Below are 27,954 nucleotides of genomic sequence, written 5' to 3'. Positions count from 1 at the left end.
TGCTCTGTAGCACCAATTGGACATATATGAACATTGCCAGAGATAAATGTGTCACTTAAAACTCGCTCAGCTCCTCTCTGTGCTCCTGCAGGTAGCTGACTTGCTTTGCAACACGGTCCTTCAGCCATGTGGGGCTGCAAACAGCCTGAACACAAACGCTGTCTGCTCTGTCAGATCACAACGGTGTTGTCCTTGCAGCCTGGCTAGGTTAAAAAGAGCATAAAAAAACCTAAAAGCGGCCTTCCTTTCCCCTCTCCAATCTGGCAACTACCCATCTAAATCTTCCCACCACTGATACATCTGTCCTCCAAGGGCTGTGTTACCACATCCCATTCCCTGTGCAGGTCAGCCAAGTCCAGATAATGGATCATGCCTCAGAAAGAAAGCAGAGAGCACTTAAGGCTTTCAACAAGAGTGCTGGGTGTTGTAAAACCAGCGGTTTTAGTGTCTACAGAGGCACCTGCTTGGTTTTATGAGCGGTACATTTATAAGCTGCTCGGGTTTCCTATAGATGCACCGTCTTAATGTTAGCTACCCCCAGCCTGAGGCAAAGTCCCTTCCTCAGCAGCTCCAGGCCTACCCTACACTTTCCCCCTGAAATCCTATTTGTTCCTCGAGCAGTCCTACAGCTCCCACAACTCCTCCCGCCTCGCCGCGCATGCTCTCAGCACACGGAGGACGAGGAGCTGCCCGCCTCCTCTCCCGCCTCCCCCCGCCCCCCGCGGCCGCCGGAGGAGGCGGTAGGGGCGGTATGGGCGGTAGGGCCGGCCGGGTGCAGCCGTCGGTGCCCGGAGCAGGTGAGAGGAGCGGCGGGGCCCGGCCGCAGGGGGGCGGCATGGTGCGGGCGGCTGACGGGGGGAAGGGAGGAGAACGGGGCGGGGGGTGCTGGGTGCCGCTCCTGCCGTGTATCCGAGCGGTGGGAAGGGGCGGCAGTGGGGTTGTATAGGGCGAACTCGGATCGTGGAGACTTCTTCCGAGCCGGGAGTGAAAGTAGCCCGAAGGGTTGACAGGGAGAGGTTGATGAGTGTTTATGGAGGGAGCGCGGTGCTCGGGACGGGCTTCCGTGGGAGCAGTGCGATTACAGCGCTAATAACTTCCTTAGAGGTCAGGTGCAGCTGGGTTAGGCATGCCGGGTTCACCAAGCGTGTAATTATGTTCCCTTCACAATGTTCACTCGTGCCTGAGCGCCTCGGGAGTCCTCTGCATACCTGCCTGTAGCTTTGTAAGCTCACCAGCCCTTCTAGGTTTGGCCCCAGTTAACGTGGGTGCTGAATTAATTGCTTCCTGCCCCTTTTAATTACCGTGTGCTGACTAAGCATGGTGGGAAAGTTTTTAGGTCGTGTGTCGATGTGAAATGTATTAACACCTGCAAGCTCTGAGCTCTGGTTCAGCGCTCTACTTATGGTCGCTGCATCCCCTGTCTTTCTTCTGTCCCCTCTGGGTTAACCCAGTGCCTAAATGTGCTGTGAGGATAATGGCTGTGGAGACGAGCTCTGCTCTGGTGCTGATCATAATGACTGTATCTGAACAACTGGTGAACGCGAGGGAACATATTGGTGTTTTCACACCAGCGCCATAGTTGGATAACTATTGACAAATGCTGACTTTATCATGGTGGTTTCTGATTCAGGAGGATCTGTTGAGTTTGGTAATACAGCACTAACGGTGCCTTTTAATAGCAGTCTCCAACCCTTAAAATGGTTGAGCTGAAGGATTGGCTTGTGTGAGCCTTCCAGAGTTGAGAACCAGAAGAGCTCTCCTCTGGGATGACCTTCTCTCCCAAGCACATGGGATGTATGCTGACACGTCGGCTGAAAGACAGGGTGTTCATTTTGCAGTGTCACTTTCCCAAGTGTGGTGGATACCAAATGCGGGAGCTCAGTATAGGACTCCTGCTTTGCAGTCTGCTGCTTTGCAGGAGCATGTTGTGAATGGTTTGTGATTCCAAGGCGGTGGTTTGACTCAGTCTACCCTTATTGTTTAATTAGCTGTCATAAAAGCTGGTGTTCAGCATCCAGCGTTTGTGAAGACCTGCTCTCTGTTCAGCATGGCTTTTGCATCCAGAGCCTCTCCAGGCTGTGGAAGAGCAGATTTTTCTAGGAGGTAGTAGAGAAAGGCAGGAATAATTGTGCAAAGGAGAGCTGTAAGGCACAGAGCTGGACCCCATCACCTGAAGCTGCCTCTCCCCACACTGGTGTGAGCTAGTGGGTGTGAGGTGTGAGGGAAAGCAGGTTTCTTTCCTTACACACTAAGCATGCAGGCTGGCCTGGCTGTGCAGGTAGCGGAAAGGTGGCCGCTCGCATTTAGTCACACTAGTCAGCCCTCAGCTCTGCCCATGCTCAGAGCTGCAAGTAAGGCATTGAACTCAGCATGGTGGAATTGAAGCTGTGAGTTTTCAAAGCCAATTACTGGACACAGGCTGGGTCTGATGAGCTTGGGTTTCATTAGCTGTCTCCTGGGAGTGCCGAGCTGCACAGCTCACCTTTGCGGAGATCAGATTCTCGTCTGTGATGTTATTAGGTGCTTTCAAAAATAGCTTCATCAATCTGTTTTAAAAGAACTGGTCTGCTCTGATAACAATGCCTGCTGGTACTTCGCCAGATAAGGGCTTGTCACTTTTCCTCCCATCACACATGCAACTTCTGTCCTATATAAGGAACAGCTTAAAAAAGACTGCAGAATGACCACCAGCATAACGTAAAGATTTACTTTGTGTCTGTGCATGTAACCTATACTTATTTCATTGCATGCTGGGAAGCAACCAGACAAATAATACTAAACAGTTCCAGTCTTTCTGAGGATCTGGAAAGTAGGTGTGTGTTACTGCATACCAGTAGTATCAGGAGGGAATTGCAGTTGCATGGCATACCTAGTAACTCCATCTATTGGTATATGCAACAGCAATATTCTAATTTACTCATTTCTTTGCTACTTTCTGAGCAGATGGTATTTTTGAAAAGGTCTATTAATTCTGTGAGAATTTGCTAATGGCTAATTGCTGGGGGATCAGAAGTGAGCAGCAGTCAAAGCGAGCTCCTGAACTACTCCGTGCTCCACAGCCTCATTTGTAAGCTGCTCTCCTCGTGGCAGTCCTTGCTTAAGAGTATTCACCAGTGTCCTCAGCGTAAATTGGGGACTTGTTGATAGCTCTTGATTAATTGAACTGTGCTCCATGAACAAGCCACACGCTGTCACAGGGAAGAGTGTGGGGAAGGTCACATCTTGTAGGACCAAGTACGCTGGGAATCAGAGAGCCCCTTTGCCTCTTTATCGCTTGTTTCTCATTCCTTTTATTCCGTTTCCTTTCTGTTTCTCTCCCTGTCACCTTGCCTTTCACTTAGGTCTGTTCGTGTTCTTTGAGCTCCTGCCTGCGTGTTTGTAGCAGGGGTCACGAGTGCTCTGACATCAAAGGATCGCGTTTCAAAATTACAACTTTTCCTTTGAACAAGGAGGAAAAAAGGTTCCTGGTTTCTATGGCGATGGGCTATAGAAGTGCCTATAAATAAATAACGTAAACAGCTGATTGTTGGACTTTGGTTTGCGGTATTTTCGCTTTGCTAACCAGATAATTAAATATCAAAATAGAAGGAGGTGATATTTCACCAGTTTCATTCCATAGATACTGTTTTTATGCCTTCACCTTTACAGGGCTCCCGCTGAAAACATTTAAATGGCGTGTTATTTGGTTCTGCCTCTAGAAATGTAATGGTTTGGAACATCTTAGTCTAGTATTTATGGAAAAACTTCCAAGCATTAAAGAGGTGGTATCCATTTGACGTTTAATCAGAGCATATACTTTGGGCTAAATGCCCGTTCATATCTCTAAGAAACTAGTATATGTTGTCGCAACACTTACGTTCCATTCTGGAATGTCAGAAAATGTGATTATGTTCCTCTGCAGTATTTGAAACCCCACCAATATACAGCAGCAAAACTTACAACGTGTGTAATGGAAATCAGTTCTTTAGGGGAAAGAAAATGGTTGTTTCAAATACGCAGAAATAGGTATTCAATTAAATGCCTTTTACATCAGAGCTTATATATTAAGTTAAACAGAGTTGCTTTTCAAAGAGCAAAGCGAACACTTGTAGTGTGTCATAAAGGCAGGGGAAGAACTGGAGCAAGGCAAGGCAAGGCAAGACCTGGGCAGTAACAGGCAGTGATATAGTAAAGTAGGAGGCATTACTTTTGGAGCATCCCTTGTATGAGAGCAACGAGGAGTTGGGTAGGGTGGGGAATGGGAGCAGGTTAGAAGTCTGCAGCTACTTATGGGCTGAACAGCTTGGGTTTGGTGTTACTAGAGGCCACGCAGATGCTGGAGCAGGGCCTGGCTCCCAAAACATTAAGAGCTTTCTCAGTTGGAAATCGCCTTCATTACTACTATGCACTGCTTTTAACAGTGACATATTTATTTAGATGTCTCCTCTTAGGGTAGGAATTATGCGTATTGCTATTAATGACGGGACAAGCTGCTGAGGACAAAAGGTGGAGCTGTTGCTTGTCTCATTGCCTGGAACAGATAGGATAAAAGGGGAAACAGTGCATATACCAAATCTGTTTCTTCTTCTTGCTGGAGTTGTTTGTGTGCGTCTGCTTTTTTCCTTCATAGGTGTTTTTTTCTCTATTTTTTTTTTTCATTTCTTTCTTTTTCTTTTGGTCTCATTTTCTGCTAATCGTTGGATATGATCCAGAACCATCTGTTGGAATTTGCCGATGTCACATCTGGGTATTCTGATGTATTGCCTATCAAGTTATATTGTGTGTTCAGATGAGTTTCTCGTATGATGTGTTGACAGCTGCTGACAGTCCTGAGATGAGAAGCTGGAAGCCTGGGAGATGAAAAGGGAGGGGCAGAGTTAGCCTTTAAAACGTAGCCTTGATTGCTTTTGATGGGTGGGTTTTCATTTGTGGTACCGATGGTTGACTAATTTTTGAAATAAAGAAAGGGGAATGAACGAATTTAAAACCAAGTGTGATTAAGTGGACCTAAGGTACTAAAGAGATTTCTAGTCCACTCCTACCTTTGCCATCTCTTTTTGTCTTTGATACTGGGTTCCTCAGTCTCCTTCAGTCTGTGTAGATGCTCTCACACTTACTTGAATTGCGGCCTTTCCTAACTTCCTTTATTTCCCAGTTATTCCCCCCTCCTCCTTTAGAAAGTAGATCTCCAAATGCTTCATATCTTAATAGAACCTCAATATCCAAAACCCTATTGTCCTACTTTGGAGTTGAAGAAGCATTTGGACGATGGTCTCAGGCATGGTTTGATTTTTGGATGATCCTGTGTGGAGCCAGGTGCCACACTCCATGATCTTTGTGGGTTCCTTCCAGCTCAGGGTATTCTATGATTCTAAATCTTAACCATCCTGGATGAAAATCAGTAAGATTTTTCGCAGACCTTTGCAGACAGATCACATGTGCTAAAGTAAAAGCATCTCTGAAATGACTACAGTGATGTTTCTCTTGATGGCTTACTACTCAAATAATGAAAGCAAAAAAATGTTTTGTTTTTATGCAGAGGTATATAGTGTATTTGTATTTCCTTAGGCACTGACAAAGATGATGCTGTACTATATAAACCAGAATCCAAACGTAATACAGACAGTTCATTTTCTGTTCTGCACTTCTTTCCTGCTTTGATTGCTCTGAGTAGCAATTAGAGCAGGGCTGAGATAAGTTTTCCAGCTTGTTATCATTCTTCATGTTTAGATTGGCTAGATCAATAGAGAAATGATTTGTGTTTAAACACAAATCTTAGCTTGTATTGTACTGGTAGAAAGCTTAATATAGGTGTTTATGAATGGGCAGTTTGTGAGATTGCACATGCGAGTTATGAACAAAGACGTTCCCTCTCCCTCCCAAAGCCCAGGTGGTTGTATGAGGCCTCCTGGTAGCACAGGCATTGACAAAGTTGGAATTTGCCCTTGGAGGAGAAAATCTTAATTCTATGGAGGTTTGAAGGTAAAGACATCAGACCCCTAAGCTGAGCAAGTTTGCCAAGGAAGAAGCTGGAAAGCATTAACTTGCCTCTCCTCGTTCCTTCTGGCAGTGCTGGGGCATGAATAGTTTTTCTCTGGTGTTTCTTCCCGGCTTGAAGATTGATGCCTTTCTGTAGCAGTACGGAGACGTCTTAAAGTTATGAGGTAGTGAGTATGAGGAAGAACAATCACTGCTTCTTGCTGTGATCTTCTGCAGCTGTGAGTATTGGATGAGGCCAACTGGAAGTGATCCAGCTCTTGTACATGAGGGACTGGGGAGTGCAAGGGTCAGTGTAAGGGTACAGCAGTTCTCCACAGTGGTGGTGGGTTGTGTAGCACAGAGCCTTTTTCTCATAGTTATTAAACATCAGCTCAACTACACGCAGAAGTGGACTTCGGAGGAAACCCCCTAGATGGAATATGGCCAAGTTCTCTGCTTGTAACATGTTTGATAGCACTGCAGGGAGCTGAGGCTGGTCTTCAGTCCTTAAATACATTAAATTAACTCTGAGTGAACTTGCTGGGAAAAGGGTAATGAAGCAGGTCAGAAATGGGATGTGTGTGCTCAAGCACATGCAGCAGGCTTAGTGCTGCAGGCGGCATTCCCGCAGGCATGTGGCTGGGGAGCAGCCGGGTCATGGAGCGCGCTGTGCTGCTCATTAAATGCAGTGCAGTCCTCAGATACAGCCGAAATCACTTGTCCAGCTACAAAAGATAAAGTCAGCTGCTAGGAGAGCAATCCCATCGGGAGAAACTTGTGAGAGGAACAGGCTGCGATCTGCGGTAATGCTCACTGTGTCACGCGTGTAGTAGCCAGCACCCTCTCAGGGGGTGCCTGAGCTCATTGCAGCCAAAACTTCAGCAGCTGATGGCGGAGACTGATGGAAATCTTGACACGTTTATTCTGTCGTTTCAGGTGCAGGCAGGTGCCAAATGGAGCTGCAGTGTGATTGACGTTGCGCGGTGCTTCATCTTTATTTCATGCGACGAGGAGGTGGGAGGGTGGAGATTGCTTGAAGTGCCTGGCTAGAGACAGAACGTAATTTATCACTGTTCATTTGTCTGGGGGGTTACACGGCCCATATATAATTTAGAAAAATGTTTAAAAAATAAGGATCTGTTGTCTTTAAAATCACTTGGCACTCAAGTCTGTTAGCTTAATCTAATCTCTGTGATACATAAATGCACTGCTGTGCATTTCATTTTTATTCTGAGTGTACAGTATAAACAATATGCTTAAAAGGAAACAAGAAAGCGCGTATAAGTAGTACTGATAAAACCAAGCCCTTCGCAATCTCAGAGTAGTGTGAATTTTCCATATTTAGGGTGAAATGGAACTGCACCTGGATTTAGCCTTGTCAGTTATCCTGAGAACATATTTAACATGAATGCTCTTGTCACGTCGTCCGCAAATGGACTTTTTCTGATTCAAGCGTGCTGCTGATGCTCTACAGCTAAATTGAGAGGGCAGAAAGGGATGCCTCTGTCTTCTGCCTTGCTGTGAGGAAATGATTTTCTGTGTGTGAACTGGTGTAGATGAGACCCTAATGGTTTGGTGTTTTCAATCCTATGTCTATGCACTTCCTTTTCTTGCCTTGATGCTCTGCCCATGCCTGCTAAAGATCATCATAACACCATACTTGGGGTAGGCTGGCATGGTGTGGTTTGGCATGAGGGGCTGGAAATATTATCATAGAATCATACCATAGACTGTCCCAAGTTGGAAGGAGTCCATAATGATCACTGAGTCCATCTCCTGAAGGAGCAAGTGAGGATGTTACGAGACAGTGCGTAGCATATGTAGAGGGTCTCCATGATTTACAGTCAAGCCCCTTCCCCTCTTGCCCAGTGTAAAGAAGAACTCTGGGCAGAAGCTCTGTATATTCATATATTGGCTTGTTTTCTACAGGCTTGAGAAATCCAGTTCTCCAAAAGGTTTCCAGAGAAGGAATTCCTTTTTTCCTGGCTCCTGCTGGCTGTGCAATGACCCCAGAGAGTCTCAATCTTTTCTTCATCTGGCCCTTACTCTGGTTGTCCTTTGGCTGCTTTGTTTTATCTTCCCCATTTTTAGTTCTCTTCCATAACACGTTTCTTGCTCTTTTCTGTGGCGTATTTTCTTCCTGAGGAAGCAATGTATTCTGTGCCTCGGATGCTGTCTGCATGCTCCTGTTGGTGTGAAGCCTCCTGTCCCCTTGAGCTTCTGGTGGGGAGGGGCACATCATTTGTGTGTGCAGATGGAAATATTTTTATTGCTGATTTCTTTTTTTAGTGCTGAATTAGATATCATCCCTCACGTGTCCTTGAGCCTTCAGAAGAGATATGGGGACTGACTGCTTCTGATGCACTGATTTTATAGCATCATTTATTTTCCCTGAATTACCTCTGCCTGGTCCTGTAACACTGCAGCTGGCACTGCAGTTCTCATATCCATCACCTGTGTTATAAGTGATATTCTTTACTTTGTGCGGTACAATGGGGTCTTAGGGGTCATCACTGGAAATTCCTTAGTGCTTTACTGATTGATGTAGATCAAAAAGATAATCTCCCACTCTGGTGTTTTTTTATCTTTGGAGCTGTCTTTGAAGGTTGCACATTCTTCTGCTGTACTTCCTTTGTGAAAGTGACTTCTTTTTGCTCTCTCTTCTTGTCAATTTCCTTTCTTCCTCGCCTTTGTTTCAATCTTGTGTTTTCTATATTGTTTGTTTAGTTTTGTTTCTTTCTGTGAAGGAAACACGCAGAAGGTGAGAGGAACACACCTGAGTTTGATACTCTATTTGGGCTTAACTTAGGAGTTTTCTTAGAAATGCCATGTCTAGTAAGAGCTCGGTTGTTTGACCCTTTAGTTCTTCAAGCTTTCTCCCTCAGCAGCGGAAGCATTTCGCCATCCAGCCTGCAGCCTTCATTGCCAATTGACTGGTTTGTTTAGCGATAGGGATCAGCAGATAAGTTTAAGGTCCAATAGCAAAAGGAATCAGTGAGCGCTAATTCTAAAACCTTCCATTTCAACTTTGCTTTGTGTGTGAACAGCCTTGTTTTCTTTTAATTCTGCTTCACAAGAAGCACTGGAGTCATAATAGACTACTGACCTTTGCATTTCACCAGGGGCAAGAACATTTTCCTCAGATTTTCATGTATATTGTTTTGGAAGTTGTTCACTATGGCCTAACAAGTAATGGAGATTTGCCAAGCTGGGAAAAAACAGGGAAGGGGCAGCCAAAAGTCTCAGTGATAATGGTGATGATGGAGAAGTGAGGATAAAGTAAATGGGTGTACGACCATCCTAAATGCAACCACACACGCCCAGAGGGACATCAGCATATATTAATAAGTTCTTGGAAAAGAATGAATATGTGTGCCAACGTACTGCATGTGTGGATTAACTGTTTAAATGTAGAACCTGAATTCTGTGAGCCCGCGTTTGTTTGTCATGTCTTCTGATACATATTGTAAGGAATAAAGGAATGCTGCTTTCAAACACCATGTTGGAGATAGGGGGTTTCCTTCCTGGATTTTGGATGACACAGTCATCAGGAGATGATGTTTTTCCTAAAGATCCTTGTATGGACCCTCATGGCTACCAGTGAAAAATAAGCAGATTCTGAAGCTTTGCTCTTCCCCTTCTAGTGCTTCTTGTCTTCCAACCAGCGTCCTGGTTGTACTTTAGTGACTGCAAAAATACCCTAAAGAAATTTGAAGCCTCCTTGCTCTGTCCTTTTGGCGCAGGAAAGACTCTCCTTATTTTGGGCTCTTCTGAAGAGGAATGCTTTCCATTGTCTATGACTTGAATGTGGTGGGTCTTATGTTTGCTTCTGGCAAGCAGATAATGGAATTTAGGTACAGGATGACAGCTGTCCATTGCATTGGACAGTCACTTGATGAGCCTTTGATGGACTGGAAATGGGCTAGCTGTGAATTGCTTCATGTCTTAGTTTGCTGTTGCTTTCTTTCCCCTCTCCCAGTTGACCCCCTGTAAAGTAAATAGATTGTAGAACAAAGGTTTGTGAATTGAAATCCCTCTGTACTGGCAAGAATAATTTTCAGTGCTATCTCTCTGGCTAAATGAGCCTTTCACCCAAAAAGGGCTTCCAGAAGAGCATGCGACACTAGATTTGTGACCTCTTCTTTACTTTGTATTGACTTGCCATATCACTGAGGCTTGGAACCTGATGATCCTTGAGGTCCCTTCCAACCCAAGCCATTCTGTGATTCTGTGATCATAAGTTCCCTTGTGTGAGCCAAACCAGACTGAGGCAGTATTAATTGCATTGTGGATGTATTTCAATTTTGTTGTGAACTACTCATTCTTCTTCATAAATTGCAGTGGATGGGAGGAGCGGAGGGAGGGGACAGGGGGAGGAATGTAAAATATAAAGGTGTACAGAAATTAATGTGCTGCGTAATTTCCTCTTTTAGAAAGATGGAGAGAAACACCTGGGTAAGTAGGTTAGCAGACCTCCACACACAGATGAAATACTACCCTGTCTAACAGACACGCTGGAATCATGCTGAGGCAGTCACTTATTCGGCACTAAAAGTATATGACCAAATTCATTTTGAGGAGACATGAGGTGGTTTCTTGTGTGTGTGTGTATTTTTACTGCCTACAGCTAAGTTAGGACCCTTGGTGCTTATCACTTTTTAATGATCTGTTCTTACCCCTGTTCCTTGCTTCTGGCTGTTTGTTCTTTACTACGTAGGTTATTACCCATGTTCACACAGAGACCTGAGAATTAATAGAAAATGGTGACTGGAGTTGCCTTCCCCTTGCCTTTTCCTGTAAGGTTATCTGGGACAGTTTCACACACATTTATATATGGCTTCACGGCTTCTTGGCTTCTGACTGTGTTACCATTGTGTATAAAACTTAATCCAGGAAGCTAGCAGATTATTGGAATAAGTCTTTTAAATTAATAGTTCATCATCTGTTAATGCAAGTATCAAGAGCAATATGCAGAGTATATATTAATTGTAATATTTTATTATGAATTGTGTACTAGTCATACATGCACATATATTTACACATATATATTTAGCATAGAGGTCACAAAGACAAGTCTCCAAGAAGCACTCTTAGTCCTTGCTTAATTTATGTGCATATCTTTGTCCCGTTGGAACACAGGGCTCTTCAGTACATGCTTGTTTTTAATCATTGAATGTATTCAAGTAAATTGGAGAGGAAGGGGTTTATTTTAGTATATTTTGTCCCCTGGATGGTAAAGAAACAGTGGTCATTTTGTGTTATGTTAAGAACATTAAGTCAGTTACCAAAATGGCAGTTTCCTAGCCAGCCTCTGACTTGGGTGTTTTCTCCTTGCACATACTTGCTGCATTAATACAGGTGCAGATGGAGTCTTTGTAGTTGCAAGAGGAGCTTTTTGTGGCTGTAGCTCTGATCCCTTTGCCTGAGAAGAAGGGTTGGCTATCTCAGCAAGCTTTTCCCAGCAAATTCCAGGACAGCTTATAAGTAGTTCAGTCTGCCATGGAGATGCTGGAGCTGGGTGAGTCAAAGCTGGAGAGAGTGCCTGTATATCCCCCATCTCTGACCACTCTGGACTGAAGATGCATCTGCCTGCCCATGGCTGATATCTATGTATATTTGAGTCTTTTGTCCAAGGTCACAAGAACCATCCCATATGAGAATGGCTCTGACAGTATGTGTGTTCTCACTATGACTCATCTTGGCGATTCTTGGCAATCAAAAGAGGGGTTTGACCTGCTCCTTCCCTTCCCATGCTTGGGTAACACTGCAGGGCTATTGGAATTGGTCTGACAGCTTTTGCAAGGAATGGCTGTGTCAGCAGCAATGCTAGCAAAAGTCTAGAGGTGGAGAAGCACATCTTGATGAGGGATGCTGCTGGCAGTGCCTTTGATGTCTTGAAATAGTGTGTGAAGTAGCTGAAATAGTGTGTAATGTAGCTGCTCTCCTTGACTTCATGAATGTTTTCATGTGGATCCAGAGCTGCACATAAGCAGTGGGGTCAGGTGTCTTCAAATGCAGCTGTTTTAAACAGTAGTTGATTTAATAAGCTTATGTTGCTCTTCTCTGAGTGACAGTCAGGTTACCTTTCAATTATTATTATAAGAGATTCTCCTTCCCAAATGCTTGACTCAGCGTTTGACTCAACAGACACAGCAGATCTTGCTGGTGGGAAAGAAGGGAAGAGAAATGAGCTGCTGCGGCAAGGCTGGGGAAGGGATCTCCCATCACTGCGGGGCCACCAGTGAACGGCAGCCACAGGATTTACAGGGCAAAAATTAACCCCTTATTTTTGTTATTGTTGAAATAAATGGAAAGGTAAGTCTTAAACAAAAACCTCTCAAATCAGCCTTGAATTTTGTCCTCTTGCTACTGTGCCCTTGATAAATAAGCCTAGATTCAATTGTCCTTCCGTGAATTTTCTGTCTGCCAAGGGCACGAAGAAGTTCTTCATAGCTACTGAACTGTAAATTGTTGCATATGACACCTGGAGGACTTGGTGTGGTTTTGTACAAGTAACTCTGTGTATTCATCACACTTCCCCTATTGCGTGCAGCGGTTCATATTGAAGCTGAGAAAGATGATTCATGCTGCTTTCTTCTCTCCCCCTTGTCAGGAGCGGCAGTAGCCCTCAGAGCAGCATTTGAATCAGTAAATGCTTGGCCCACAGCCACGAGCTGCTACTGCCCTGCCGAGCCCTCTGATGGTACTGTAATCAGATGAGAGACGAGATAAGAATTGTTCTTTTCCACAGGGAAAAACAGTCCGGGATATTTAAGTACCAATAAAAACAGAATTTTAGGGGAGTGTTTAAACTGGTCAGAAGATATTTTTCAGTCCTGTGGCCTCTGCTGTCAGGTAACGCACTCTTTCTGCTCTGAGTTGTTTCAGATGATTCATGAGATCTTAGGCTCTGTACTGAATCTTTGAGTATTAGCTGCTCTGGGATGAGCTGCCTACCCAAAACATGCATGTTTTGCACTCCCTTAGCATCAACCCAAATGGTTATGCTAGGGGGGGTTGCCTCTGGGATGGAGCATATCTCCTACAAGGGCAGGCTGGGAGAGTTGAGGCTGTGCAGCCTGGAGAAGAGAAAGCTGCAGGAAGACCTGAGAGCGGTCTTTCAGTATCTAGAATGGGGCTGTAAGGAAGGAGACAGACTCTTTAATACAGTCTGTTGTGACAGGACAAGGGGAAATAGTTTCAAACTGAAAGAGAGGAGATTTAGATTGGACGTAAGGGAGGTTTTCACAGTAAGGGTGCTGATGCACTGGCACAGGTTGTCCAGGGAGGTGATGGGTGCCCCATCCCTGGTGACACTCAAGGTCAGGCTGGACAGGGTTCTGAGCACCTGATGTAACTGTAGGTGTCCCTGTTCATTGCAGGGAAGTTGGACTAGACAACATCCAAGGGTCCCTTCCAATTCACATGGTCCTGTGGTGCTACGATATTCAGCAATACTGTGCTCCTGATAGCTGTTAATTTTACACTGCAATAATATGAATGGAGTTGGGGTACATGATGGCTGCATCCCTTTAACATGGGGGACTGTGCTGTACCGGTGTGCAAGGGGGCATTGGAGGTAAAAGAATCTGTTTGCAATCTGGAGACTCAAAATGGCAGTAAATCTTTTTATTTCCCCTGATTTGATTTAGCTTCTCCTTTGCCTTGGCTCTGAACTACCTTCCTGTCATGCTGCTGTGCTATGCACCTCCAGGCATTTGTCAGAGTCAGCCTAATTGAAGCACACTCCCCAGCTTGGATCGAAACTGCTATTTTGATCAGGTTTGTAGGCGCTGTTACAGCCTCCCCATGGAGTTCTCTATGTGAAGTACGATAACTTTGTCTTGTGGCTTTTGGTTCTCCATAGTTGTTAGGAGTGGACAAGGTCTCTAACAGAGCAGAAAGTGGAAGCTCAGGGCACAGGCAGCTGCAGGGGACAGTGCTGCTTTAATCCTGCTTGTGAGCAGAGGTGTTCTCATCGGTGCTGGAGCGACTGTGGCCCATTCACATATGAGTGCATAATCTAGAAAATGCAGTGTAGTGCTTGAAGATCTCACCCACTGTTCGTCACATACTTCCTCATTTGTTAGCTCTTCTCCCATATACATCCTTCAAAGTGCATGAGAATTCTGTTTTTTAACCTAAAAGGCAAGTCTCACAAACAGTGTTTGACCCATGTCTATCTAAGTGAATGTTGTTTACTTGCCAAGCTACTCTTACAAGAATGAATTATCATTATCTCAGCCTCTTTTATAAGGATGGGAGTATATCTTGTTTGAAGCAGTTGAGCAAAGTAGGGTTTGGCCATTGAGTTCCCTTTCAGAAAATACCTCTCTTGCTGTTGAAATGTATCATTGTTGGGGAATTTTCAGTCATTGGCTGAAGTCCTGGGCCTTTTGACATCAGCTTTAATGCTACCCTGTGAAGAAGCGAAATGTCAGATCCTCTGTGTGTGGAGCCCTGATTTTTCTTGGTGTCCAGAAACCCAGCTCTGCCTTTATCTCCTTGCATATTTAATTAACACAAGGACGTTTTTTTTTTGTCAGTTCTTTTCAGGCATGAATTTTTTTTGTGCTCTCAAACTGAGATGTACTTTTGGCTGAAAAGCACTGCAGGAAGAACAATTTCTTGTAGAGTGTACTTCTAGGCTTATAAATAATATATGTCGTAACTTGGAGTGACGCAGGCACCCCTGCAACATATACGTGCAAGGCAGAGATTCAGTAAATAACAACTTGCCCGCTGTTTGTCAGTCCTAAACCAAGAGGGGTCTATTCAGACTTCTTTGCTAGCTCGATAAGTTTGGGTTGTGCTGTATAGCTTTGTAGGAGTCCAGAAATGTTAACTGCTTTTCTTTTGTGATGCTGTTTTTGGAGGTTGCAACTTTATGAGGCGCATTAAATATTTATCAGACTCTTAATGGGGTTTGAATAGGCAGTGTTGGTTCAGAACTGACTTGCAGTAGGCTGATGGTGCTGATTATTTGGGAAGAACTTGGGGCTGCCACGCTCAGTATGTTATAGTGCAGCTGTAAATGACAATTAGTTGTAATTTCGGAGTTGTTAGATTTATTTGCTTTTTTTTCCCCCTCTAATGAAATAATGTTCAGTTCACTTACCCAGTGGTGTGACAGATTGACTATGGAGCCCTTGCCAGGGCTGGGATTTAACTGTCTGACTAAGTGTGATGCAAGAAATTGTACTTGTGAAATCTATGCAAGTATGTCATTGAGGGAGTAGAGGAGGAGCTTATTCATAAATGAAAGACCAGTCTGTAAGCATTGTGTTTCCTTCTCCAATAAAATCAAAGCTTAACTCAAAAGAAGAGCCCGTTATGGTATCTCTGAGTTGTCAGGATTCCCTCCAGTAAAGTCTCTGACCAGAGGTGGACTTAGTGAAAAGGCTCCCGGTAGCATCAGTGAAGCTAGGTTATGCACTGGGGCTTTCTGGAGTTTAGAGGACACAAAATCAAGGTGTTTCTTAGGTGAAATTGACTACAGATCTCACTGAATTCCTCGTTTTTGAAAGCTCAGAGGAAAAAATGCTTCTCTTGTTCCACAGCAGACTGAAGCTTTGAGCTCACTGAGGCCAGAGGGCAATAAGATGGGTTAAAAAGAGAAAGGTAGCCCTGGATATTCTTAGTTCTCAGAGGACTGGCTGACAGTACTGGGGATCTCTTCTGTTTGCTCTTGTTTTATATATTTCCCCCAAGCAAGCTTTGTCCCTCTCGGGTCCTTTCAGGTAGAGGGTGGGCATCCCTGGAGGTGTTCAAGGCCAGGTTGGATGGGGCCCTGGGCAACCTGATCTAGTAAATGTGTATGTTTGGTGGCCCTGCCAGGCAGGGGGGTTGGAGCTTCATGATCCTTGAGGTCCCTTCCAACCCGTGTCATTCTGTGCTTCTGTGATAGGCTCGTGCTGTCCCTCCAAGCCCTCTTTGAGGTGGCACAGGCTGGAAAAATGGGGTACTGAAGTAGATGACACCTTGTCCTCTTAATCCGAGCAGCTGTTAATGTTTCCAAGTTGAGCAGAACTGTTTTACTTACTCTGTACAAAAAAAATGTAGAGATTTAAAAGTGGCACACCAGAGCAGATGAGAAAATGTCTGTTTTATTTCTGTGATGCCCTAGTTTAGTAGATAGCACAGTCCTGTTTATTCATCACGTTGGCAGGCTTAGCTTTGGAGGTCTAGCTTTGTGAAGAATCTTTTGTCCATTTTGCAGAATATTATTTGGGCTTATCCTTTGTTTCTTTCAGCTTATTTTTTCTTGCGCATTTGGCTTTTAAATGGCACTCAGAAACCCGAGGTTAAAAATACTGAGGTATTACAGTATTTCTAAGCATTTGTGATGCTGGATGACACCCACCTTCCTCAGCAGTGATGGTGCTGGGGCTGTTTGGGTTTGAGGCCTAATGTGTAATAACCCAAGATGCTGATGGATCCTTGCCCCCAAGGCTTTAGGTACTGCAGTACTTCATAGGATGAGAGAGAATGGCCTCAAATTGCACCAGGGGATGTTCAGATTGGAAATTAGAAAGCGTTCTCTGATAGAGAGATGAGGCAGTGGCACAGGCTGCCCAGGGGGGTGGTGCAGTCACTGTCCCTGGAGGTACCAAAGAACTGTATGGATGTGGCACTGAGGGACGTGGTCAGTGGGCATGGTGGTGATGGGTTGATGGCTGAACTAGGTGATCTTAATTATTTTTTCCTACCTTATTGATTCTGTGATTCTGTATTGTGCTTTATTGTGAACATGATTCAAAAGGTATTGCTCCTCACCACCCTGTAAATGCTTCCATCTCTCGCTGCAGACAAATATGGCAGGGCCTTCTTGTGTTGTTGCATGAAAACAGAAGGTTCTTCAGGGTTGGGTTCCCACACTAAGTAGGGGGTTGTTCATGGACAGAGAGATCGGAGACTTGGTCAACAGCAACCAGATGATGCTGTGTGACTTCATAGTGCAGTGTCAACAGGTGCTGTAAATCCATTTATCCCCTCTCTCAGATGGCTTCCAACATGCTTTGGGGAGGATAAGAAGCTGGAGATGCACATTATCCATGGTGGGAATTTAACGTGAGAGTTTAGGTGGCATGCTAACCCTTCTAGCTGCTAAGCTCTCCAGGTTGAGTTTGGAATCCTCCCTATCTAATGGCTTTTATATTTTTATTTTATTTTATTTTTAATGCAGAGCCATTTAAACTTTGTTTTGGTAGCAAGGATAATTTCTGCCGCAAACAAAAACCCAGGAATGCTCTTCTGTTTTGCCTTAAGTAAAAGGGTTGCTCTTCATCTGAGGGTGTCTGTATAGACATGTGCATGCAGGTGGGTGCTAAAGATCTTCTCTTTCTGTCATTCTTACTTTGCCTCTTAAGTCTCACTTAAGGGAAAAGAGCCTTCCATATAATCAGCAAGGGGTATCATGCAGCAAGCCTCATATGTTCCACTGTGACGTGTCTGCAAATATGTCCCTGCGGGGCTAGGATGTTGCTCCTGATAACAGCTATACTTGTGTTCGGGGATATGATTTCCTACTGTGAGCCTTTTGGTAGGCAGAACTGGGATGCTTCTGTGGTCCTGGCATGGGGATCCATTTGCAGGATTAGGAATTGAAATGTTCCAAATCAGTACTGCCTGCTTTGCCACCTCCCAGAACCTGCTCGGCGCCCACAGGTTCCAGCTCTGCTGATGAGGTTGGTGTACGACACTTTTGTCTTCGTGACCTTCAGCTTGGATGCAGCAAGATGCTGTCTAAAAAGCCCTGGCTCCTTTTGTGCCTTTGTGCTCAGGAATCACAGTTTCCCCTGTAAAAGATAACTTCATTTCAAAAACAGGGTTCCCTGGATGTCGGAAGGAGGGCACTCACAGTGTTGTTCAATACTAAGCCATTTGCTGACCATCACGGCTAGGAAATCGCTTCCTTAGTGCCAAGGGAATTGCTAGAAAGCATGCAGAATGGCTTTGACATCCTCCAGCGAGGGGCAGCTTTTTTCCCTTTCTCTGCTATTGTTACGTTCTTTGTTGCAAAGTGTTTGGAGCAGCAGTGGCATTAATAGCACCCAACACCAGGATGTCTAAAATTAGCGTCCCCGGACCGCTTTGCCGTCTGTCTCCCGTGCCACACTCAGCTTTGCGAAGCAGCAGGGCGGTTTGTTTCAGCGTGGCCGCCCTTTGGGCATTTGCAGGAATACTGCAGCAAATCATCCTGCATGCAAGGCTGACCTCTGGGAGGCTAACAAATTGAGGTGAGCCAGCTGGAGCGATAGGACACTGCCGGCAGACAGAGCATGCTCAGACCTGGGGGAGAAAGGTAGCTCGGTCTGCAGATGGTGCACAGTTACTGTGCCGAGAGCTGGGAGATGCAATTTTTTTTCCTTCTTTCTTTCTGGTGGTGGGGAAAGAAGAGGACTGGAGAGTGTTCGTTCCCCTGCAAAACATAGCTTTAAGGTGTCTTCTTTTTGTTTTTCCTTCCTCCCGTGAAAAGAGAGGCACTGGATAGCATTTCATTTATTTAGCAACACCAGGTATGCGTGCATGTGCTGAAACGCTGATCTACTAGTGATAGTACTTCCAGGATGAAAAAGGCTGCAGATGCTCTGAATGAATGTGTCTCTTTGCTGGGTGCTGTTGTAACTGTGCTCTGTTTGCTGTGCTGATCACATACAGCTCTGAATTCACTTGTGCGGGCTCTCCTGGCTGCAGGGTACTTCTAAGGGGCTTCAGTGTGTGTTTCTGACTCTCCCTGTCCCTTCACACACACCAAACCTTTCTTTTGTGGCTATGCATGCTTGGGAGGGAGGGGGAAGGAGGTCAGCAGTTTCTTTATAATCCCATGTCTTTGTAGTCAGTCTTTGTCTGGCTGGAGGTTTGCTTTATTGTTTTTAAACAGAAAGTCTCATGGGGAAAACATCTCTGATCAGGACAGAATTCTGTGGGCTTTCGTAAATTCATTTCCTACTGGACGGTTACTGGGTTGGTATACGTATATATTTTTACCCTCCCCTAAAGACATGGTACTGTAGGGCTTGTGGAAACCCAGGAGGAATTTTCACTGCTCTTATTGGCCATGCTGTGCTCCAGCATCTTCATCCCCTGCTTAGAATTTGTAGCACACAGGAGTGCTCTCAGAACCACACTGAAGGGGAAGCAGGGAGAGCTCAGGCTGTAAATGCTGCTAAGTACCAGTGCCAGTCCCCAAATAGCACAGCTACTTTTCCCGTCAGAGAGGGTGGAAAGAAAAGGCAGGTAACATGCAGAGAAATAGCAAGTCGCATCTAAAGCCCAAAGGCATAGTTGGAGTGACTAAAGCTCATCTTGTTTGCTACTTCCAGGATTTCACATCGTATTCTTTTAAATTCACTTCTGTAGCATTGGGAAATTTTACCCTCAGCCACCCCCGCTCAGTATTTGTTTTAGATAAGACCTAAAGACCCACTGGATTAAGATAAAACTGTTGGTCTCTGACACATTTTTGCTTTCCACAAAGGTATATTGCTTACAGACTGAAAGCAAGGGACCAGGCAAAAGGATTTTCTTATTATTATTTTTAACTCCTACGCCAGTGCTTTTATTACCAACAGAAGCTGATAGGTTTTGATAGGATACTCGAGTGTGCCAAGATCAATTGTTAAGCTTCCCCCTCAGTCTAACCATGGCTATTTTGAGAACCTTCAGTTTTCGTCTTCAGCTGTGGGACTGTTGGACAAACCTAAAGGCTTAGGGGCTGAGAGAAATACTTCCTTTTTCTGCTTTTTGGGTGGGTTTTTGGTTTTGTTTTGCTGATTTTTCCTATATCTCCTAGTAAGCCTTTTTTATCTTCATTATAAATACATCTTACGTAGGGGAAGTTTCTGGAGGTCAGAGTTTTAATTTGGGGACGGGATTTACCAGTCGTGTCTTTCTGTCTGGAATGGAGATCTGGGAGAAGCAGCTCTTAAAAGCCCGAGAGATATTCTTTATCATTACACACTTCAAGCCCAGTTCTGTGGTTTACTTAGATGTATTGACTGCTTACTATTGGAATTATTATTTTTACATGCTCTTTTCTAGATCGAGACAGCGGTTTCAACAAATATTGCATTGATGGCTTCTAGTTAGCCTGAAAGTCAGGTTGAATCTCTTCCTATTCCAGCCACCCTTGACTTGAAATTAAACTAAAGAAAACTCTTTTCCATCCTTAAGCACAACTGGTAGGTGTGCATTAGCCACCAGTATTCTCCTGTTCATGCTGAACGTATGTGTGCATTTGGGACCATGGTGCAGAGCCTCCTTGGTTGTGGGCTTGTCATAGGAAGCCTTACAGTTCTACTTTATCTTCCCGACTTGAATTACTAAACCATAAAAGGTGAAGTTAAACCTAATTTTGGCTACTACTGTCTGTAGACAGCTAAAGTTTTTTTCTAAAACGGTTGTGTTTGATTTAGATTAGGTTTTATTTTTTGTTTCCAGATACAGTCCTGTTTTATAAATTTAATTTGAGTGCACTGAGTTAAATTATTCTTATTTTTCATATTCCCTTTTTGTATCCGGCTTCATTAATGCTATTTGTAGCTTTAACTACCACATTTGTTCCCTTCAAGAATCTGCTCTTTTCCTGTTTAAAAAGTCAGCCTTTCTACACTTGGCTGCTTTTTACAAAGAAAATGTTCCAGGATATCAATCATTCAGTGTACCATCCTTTCTTTAATGTGATATGTACTGTGAAAGATATATGTATCTCATTAAACAAATACAGTGAATAAGATGATAACAGCCTTTTGGGCTGTGGGGATTGACTTGCTGGTGGTTCTGCAGGAAATCTGTGACAGAGCTGAGGATAAAAGCCAGTTTGTTCTTGGCTGTCGAATCCCAACTCCCCCTCCTTCCAATCGGGAGAGTTGCCTTCTAGCAACTTCTGCTTTCAGTATGAATGAAGTAGGTATTTAAAACTGCATGTATTACATGTACCACATCCTTTGCTAAGCCTCTTGCATCACAGATGAGAGAAAGAGCGGAAGACATTTTGCAGGGGGAGTGTGAAATGTCGTGTTGGCACTCCTTACTTTTCCTCTGCTGGTCTTGGAAAGCCAGCTTAGCAAAAGGCAGATCTGAGGGAAGGGAGCAGGAATGGAAAAACTACCCTCAGTGAGGGGATATCTGCCCTCATTGCATACACTGGGGTGCCACAGGGGCCATGTTCCCCTGCCCATTCACTGCCCACACGTCTCTGCCTGGACTCCTTCCCTAAACCACGGCAGGAGCACCTAAATCTGCTCCCAGCTTTTTATCTTGGACACCTGTAGCTCTGGAAAATGGAGAAATGTCTTAGCAAGGGCTTGGGTAGTTAGTAAGAAAAGCTTCGTAAGGCCGTTGTAAGACACAGGCACAACCTGTTGTTTGGTCATGTCCTGCAGGACTTGGAGGTCTGTCCATAGACCTGCTGTTGACCCCCGTCCTCTCTAATCAAGCTGTTGTTTGTTGCTTCGGGGCCTTAGTGGTGAATATTTGTGGCATTTGGGGTTTTTGTTGCATTGGATTTTGTAGCGTTTCTCCCAATTGTTCACCTAAACAGTAATTACAGAAATAGCGAGACGTTCAAAACATTGTCCATCATTTTAATATCTTTAAAGTAGTGATTCATCCTGCCCTATCTTCATAATTAAAAAATAACAGCAGAACTCATCTCTTAAATGAATCCAAACAGTCCTTTATGCCAACTGCATATTAGTAGAAACTCCTCTCTCCAATTCCACCCACTCTGCTCTCCTCTACGTGTTAATAACAGAGGAACAGCTTCTCCATCCACACTTCCTGTTGCTTTCCCACCTCCTGGGGATAGTTAGCACATCAATCCAACCTGCCCATAACACCACAGACCTGCAAGTGTCACAGGGTTCTCACTGAACCCCCCAGACGCACGCTGCCCCAGAATCTTTACCTGCTCATCAGTGCTCTGTGCCAAGGGGAGCAGTAGCTTGGCAAAGAGAATGATGCTGAGAGATGGAGAATGGGGTGAGCTCTTCCAACACAGGGGTACTATGTGAGCAGCTGGAGGTGTGACCAATCCAAATGCTGACACATGCAGAATGAAACAGAGCACTGAGGGCTTTGAGTTTAGGGAAAGCAGCAGCACATCTGGCCGACCGCTTGCTTTTCAGATCTCAGAATGTTCTCCAGTGACACTATGGGGGGGAGTGACAGCCCTAGACCCATTTTTTGAGGGAGGTTTAGTAACAAAAGCAGCTTTTGTAGCTTCATTTAGGTGGAAGACTAAATGTTTTCCCGTTTCAGAGTTGTTTGCTGCCTTCTGGGTAGGTTCCCCATGCCGAACTACTGCTGTTGGTAGCACTTAACTGATGAATTTCAGCCTCGGGGGATGTGGAGAGTGATTACTTGCCTTTGTCTCCCTGATGCAGCCCCTCCTAGGTGTGCAGGAGCAAACAGGTGGCACGGTGTGCTGCTCATGTTCCATTGCTCCCGGAGGGACCAGGGGTTTTATTCTCCATGTTGTTCACTGCAAGCATCAAATAAAAAGTAGCGGATGATAAAAATGTGAGAAAACAGGCAAAGATTCAAGACTGTTCCCTGAGTACCTGTGAAATTCTTTTCAGTTCTGCCTATGACAGCCCATTGCTGTCCATTTTCCCTTGTTCACTTCCATCAAAAGCAGCTCTCAGCTAAGCAGCGTGAACCAGGATTTACAAATAAGCAGCTAGAAGCAAGAATAAAGATGAATTCCTTCAGCACTGCTAGCTTGTAACATTCCTTCCTGACACTCGGTCAGATAAAGCACACGCACTTGTTTTAGCTAAGATGCAAGGGAGTGAAAGAGCTGCAGCCAGGGGAAAGACGGAGGAGGGCTAACAGGTGATTTTTATTAAAAAGCTGAGCTGTTCATTTGTAGCCATTTAGCAGGTTTTGCCATAGCACAGTCTGCAGTGAAAATTGCTAACCTATGAACATCAGCTGCATCCATCGGGCTGCATCTCTGAAGTGCCTCTTATGTCCTTCCCTTGGGGCTGGAAGGGAGAGAACAAATCAGTCGGGGTGAAACATCAGAAAAGGCTGTATGGCTCAATGGATTTGTAATGCTTGCTGGAGCTCCCCACCCCTGAGATGCCCATGAAATGCAGGTGCTGTCAGTGATGTGTTATGACTGTTGGTTTCTAATGCCTCTGAAACACCCTCCAACACACACTCCCTGCCAGACTAGAATAATAAAAGGGCCACGTGTTGTTCTCCTCTGCCAAGTTCTTGCAACTCTCGTTGTCTGGACCTGGTCCTTTCTTTACTAATGCTGCTGAAGCCATTGATAGCAGCAAATTCTCAATAGCTGTGATGGGTAGTGAAGATGTCATGTGGAGAGCTGGGTGATATCAGAATGTCTTTCAGTTACAGCGAAGAAGAAAAACAAAGCTTTCAAATCTCGTACCACTAAAATAATTTAAGAACAGTCCCCATCAAACACCCAAGTAGGGTAGGGTGGTTCTTTTCCTGAGAACTGATCTGAAGGCATTAGTTGGGCCTGAAAGCTCACCAAGTGATGCACTGCTGTCCTCAGTAGGTTTCCATTCAAGGCTTGCCACGGGACAGCCACATCTGATGGCTGCAGGAGCATCGATCATCCCCTGTTCTGGAGAAAAGACTGAGAGATGATGTGGCAGCCATTGTTCGTCTGTGCTGGATATCTGTGGCACATGGGACGAGACCACATTTAAACTGCTGCCAGGGAAATTAAGGTTGAGAGTTAGGACAGTTTATGCGAATCCTTTATGCCATTAGTGCTACAGGCTGGCTGAAAAGCTGGATGAGTGTTAAGAAGAGCATCTTTTGGGAGTGGTGTCGGGAGATGATCATGCCTCGGTAATTAGATGACCATTCTGTGTCCTTTCTCCCTTCCTTTATCATGGCTGAAGTCAAAAATAGCACCTTTTAAATTTGCTGTTTGCTTTTAGGGAGTTGCTAAATGAGCCAGTATTTCAGACTACTTGCCAAAGGAGGTGGGCTTCATTTCTATCTCCTTTGAGTCATTAAAGCTGCTCCAAAATGAATTTGTTGCTAAGGTCCCCAGAGACTACCTCTAGGATCTGCATGGCTTACAGCTAGCACTCAATTCTATGGCATTATTCAGTCTCTCAGGTATTTTCAGTTCTTAGGATGGGGATCCTGCAAGCTGTAGGGATCCCACAGGCTGTGGGGATTCTTTTTAACCTTATTGAATTCCATGAATGGATCTCCATTCATTTCCAAGCTGCATGAATCAGACTGTAAGATCAAACATTTAAGCTGCAATATCTCTTTTCAAAAGAACTCCCTTGGCAGTAGAGAAATGTTCGCATATGTCCTAAATGTGCCTTGCTGTCTTCCTCCACTCTGGCATGTAAGAAAAGTGTCTCTGGGTTAAAATGCTAAGAGATCATTGCTTGGGATGTTGGAACACGTGCTTGAGCTATTGCTTCTTTTCCCCTCTCTACAAACTTGCATCAAAGGGAGTTTAAATTGCACTCTTTAAAAACTGCAATTAGAAACAGACTAATCAGGTATATACCAATGAGAAATTTATCTTTCTATAGTTCCTCATGAGTCATGACCACTATTATCTACAGGCTGACTAGCAGTGAACCTTGATGCATAATGAAGATCGGAGCCCATAAATACTGTAGGTGAATCAATATCTCAATTGAAATTCACAGTTGAAAATATAATCAATGCTCTGATATAAGCCAGTAGCATTTCTGCTTAGGAAGAAAACAGCGGCTTCCTGTAACAGGAAAAGAAACAGGGAGGCCATGTAGCAGCACATAGGAGACTCTTGGGCTGGAATGGGAAGGCACCAGAAAGTGCTGGAAACAATTGTAATGTATTACCCACCTTTGTGTAAGGATCAGCTGTGAGGGTGCAAGTCAGACACTCTCAGTCAGTGAAGGCTTGATTACATCAATAAAACATCAGTTCCTTGTTTAAAGAGTGCAGCCCTCTTCTCTCCTATGCCATTATTTCTTCTGGAAAATGGTGGCAGCTCCCAGCCTTTGGTCCTTGATTGAAGCCAAAGAAATGGCAGTGACCTGGCAGTCTCCCATGGGACAGCTGGTACAGCAGCATGTCAAGGGATCATAGAATCATTAAGACTGGAAAAGTTCTCTTAACATCACCTATTCCAACCGCCCACCTACCACCAGTACTGTCTACTGAACCGTGTCCCTTTTCCTCTGACAAAAATTCATGGAGCTCATCCTCAACCTTTTTCTCTTTTTTTGTCATCTCTACAAGGGTAGAAATGGAAATGAGAGAGGAAAGCTTCTTTTGTTTCCTCTTGTGTTCCCTTTTTTCCATTTTCAAGTGCTGCTTTGGCAGACTTTCTCCCTTTCCTCTTCAAGAAGGAAAAATGCTGAAAAACCCTGATCCTCTTCTGAATAGTCCATGAAATATGAGTTACGGTAAGTCTGTAAACTTGATGTTTAAATGGTTCCTTTCTTATTTTATTTTCCACAGGTCTCTGCCTTCACCATGTCAAGGAGTGTTAATGATGTGCTCCCCCTCTGCTGCGTTCCCCACCTGTCATCTTGCTAGGATCTAACTACAGAATGAACATAGCAGCTGTGTTTAATGCCCTGCTCGTGTCTGTCCTTGCTACCGTGCTGTGGAAATACATCAAGCTGCGAGAGCATGCCTTCATGGTTGAAGAGGAGCTGCTCCTCATGCGCCAGTCCCAGGAGCTCTCTCAGGCTCAGATTGACTACCATGCAGCTCTCCAGACCCTGCTGGAGGACGGTACCAGGATGGTGTGCACCGGCAGGATGCACACCGACCGCATCTGCCGCTTTGAATCCCTCTGCTACTCAACCGAGGCTGAGGAGTTTATCTATTTCCACAGCAACTCCTCAGTCATGCTGCCCAACCTGGGCTCCCGCAGGTTCCAGCCAGCTCTGCTCGACCTCTCCTCCGTGGAAGATCACAACACCCAGTACTTTAACTTTGTGGAGCTGCCCGCTGCCGCGCTGAAGTTCATGCCAAAGCCGGTCTTCGTGCCTGACGTGGCGCTGATTGCTAACAGGTTCAACCCAGACAACTTGATGCACGTCTTTCACGATGACCTCCTCCCCATCTATTACACCATGCAGCAGTTCACTGATTTAGATCCGGAGACGCGTCTCTTCTTCATGGAAGGGTGGAGTGAAGGTGTTCATTTTGACCTCTACAAGTTACTGAGTAACAAGCAGCCGCTCCTCAGGGAGCAGCTTAAAACCCTGGGCAGGCTCCTCTGCTTTACCAAATCTTACGTGGGACTGTCCAAAATCACCACCTGGTACCAGTATGGGTTTGTCCAGCCGCAAGGGCCGAAGGCCAATATCCTGGTTTCTGGTAACGAGATCAGGCAGTTCACCAAATTCATGATGCAGAAGCTGAATGTCAGCTTGGAAGAAAGCTCCAGTGAGGAGTACATCGTGGTGTTCAGTCGGACAATCAACAGACTTATCCTAAATGAGGCAGAACTAATCCTGGCCCTCGCCCAGGAGTTTCAGATGAAAACCATTACGGTCTCTCTGGAGGAGCATTCGTTTTCTGACATCGTCCGGCTGATCAGCAACGCGTCCATGCTGGTCAGCATGCATGGGGCCCAATTAGTGATGTCTCTCTTCCTGCCAAGAGGTGCCACAGTGGTGGAGCTCTTTCCTTATGCCATCAACCCTGAACACTATACCCCTTACAAAACCCTGGCAACACTTCCTGGCATGGACCTGCAGTACATTGCCTGGCAGAACACCGCCAGGGAAAACACCATTACCTACCCGGATAGACCTTGGGATCAGGGTGGGATTGCACATCTCGACAAAGCTGAGCAAGAACGCATCATTAAGAGCACAGAGGTGCCACGGCACTTGTGCTGCCGCAACCCTGAGTGGCTGTTCCGTGCCTACCAGGACACAAAGGTGGACATCCCTTCCCTCATCCATGTCATCAGGCAGACTGTGAAGTCAAAGCCCGGGACAAAGAAGAAGTGGTCTGGTAGCCTCTACCCTGGCAAAGTGAGGGATGCCAGGTGTCAGGCTTCTGTCCAGGGCACAAGTGAAGCGAAGCTTTCTGTGTCCTGGCAGGTCCCCTGGAACCTGAAGTACCTGAAGGTCAGAGAAGTGAAATATGAAGTGTGGATACAAGAGCAAGGAGAAAACACTTACATGCCTTACATATTGTCCCATCAGAATCACACCTTCTCAGAAAACATTAAGCCCTTCACAATATACCTGGTGTGGATACGCTGCATCTTCAACAAAAATCTCTTGGGACCTTTTGCAGATGTGCTCTTGTGTAGTACATAACCTGTGCACTACCAGTACAGCTCTGCCCTCCACGCCATCTTTGGTTTAAAACTGATGGTCTTGTAGTTGTAGAGGGCTGAAGAGGACTAGACTGTACCAGTGCCTCAGTGTCCATTTGACTGCACTCTGTGTGTATGTGTGTGTGTTCTTTAAATGGTATTTATTTCCAGTGAGTGTTAGGAAAAAAAAAAAAATCATAAAGAAAACAACTCTCTGTTCTTCGGGGAACTTGCAGAGGTTACGTTACATGAATACATGTAATTGAAAACAGAATGGAATTGCATTGTGTGTACCTTAGTCGTGATTTAAATTTGTTTCTATTGTGTGGTATCTAAGCACAGCGTTAATCCGCAGCTAATGCCGTGGGTAGGTGGGCAGTTCTCATCAGCTTTGTCAACTGTATGTTATTTTTTTTCAGTACTTGTAAGTTTGAGTTAAGGATTTGGTACGGGAGCTTTCATTAAACTGCTGTAAACCTCCGTGGCGTTTTTGCTTTTTATCGCCTGTGGAAATGCATGTTGTGATAGATCTGTCTATCTGCTGCTGTGATGAAGTGTGTGTAGGGGAGCTTTTTCTTTTCTTTGTTGTTGTTGTTTTGACTGAAGGAGACAACAACGTCAGTGCTGTGTTTAAAATCACTGCACGTGCCTTATACACTGTCCTGTCAGAGCAGCACTTTGCTTCCAACGCCAAAGGCCAGAGCAGC

General features: G+C 44.9%; 1 protein-coding gene across 8 annotated transcripts; it reads left to right on the top strand.

Moving 5' to 3' along the window:
• Positions 1–721: 721 nt before the first annotated feature.
• Positions 722–27,727, top strand: POMGNT2 (protein O-linked mannose N-acetylglucosaminyltransferase 2 (beta 1,4-)). 8 transcript variants are annotated; one of them, XM_085538297.1, is made up of 3 exons: positions 722–797; positions 6,895–6,972; positions 25,423–27,727. In XM_085538297.1, the coding sequence occupies exon 3, from the start codon at positions 25,515–25,517 to the stop codon at positions 27,246–27,248; it is 1,734 nt and encodes a 577-aa protein (XP_085394423.1). In that variant the 5' UTR covers positions 722–797; positions 6,895–6,972; positions 25,423–25,514; the 3' UTR covers positions 27,249–27,727. The 8 variants fall into 8 exon arrangements, with proteins under 8 accessions (XP_085394423.1, XP_015709486.1, XP_015709484.1 ...); XM_015854000.3 differs by having other exon boundaries at positions 6,895–7,017; XM_015853998.3 differs by lacking the exon at positions 6,895–6,972.
• The last annotated feature ends 227 nt before the right edge of the window (positions 27,728–27,954 follow it).

The sequence above is a fragment of the Coturnix japonica genome, chromosome 2 (assembly GCF_054131305.1).
Source record: "Coturnix japonica strain WE chromosome 2, WE-NBRP24, whole genome shotgun sequence".
Lineage (NCBI taxonomy): Eukaryota > Metazoa > Chordata > Aves > Galliformes > Phasianidae > Coturnix > Coturnix japonica.
The sequence above is the reverse complement of the archived record's forward strand: the minus strand, read 5'-3'. Positions and strand labels throughout refer to the sequence as shown.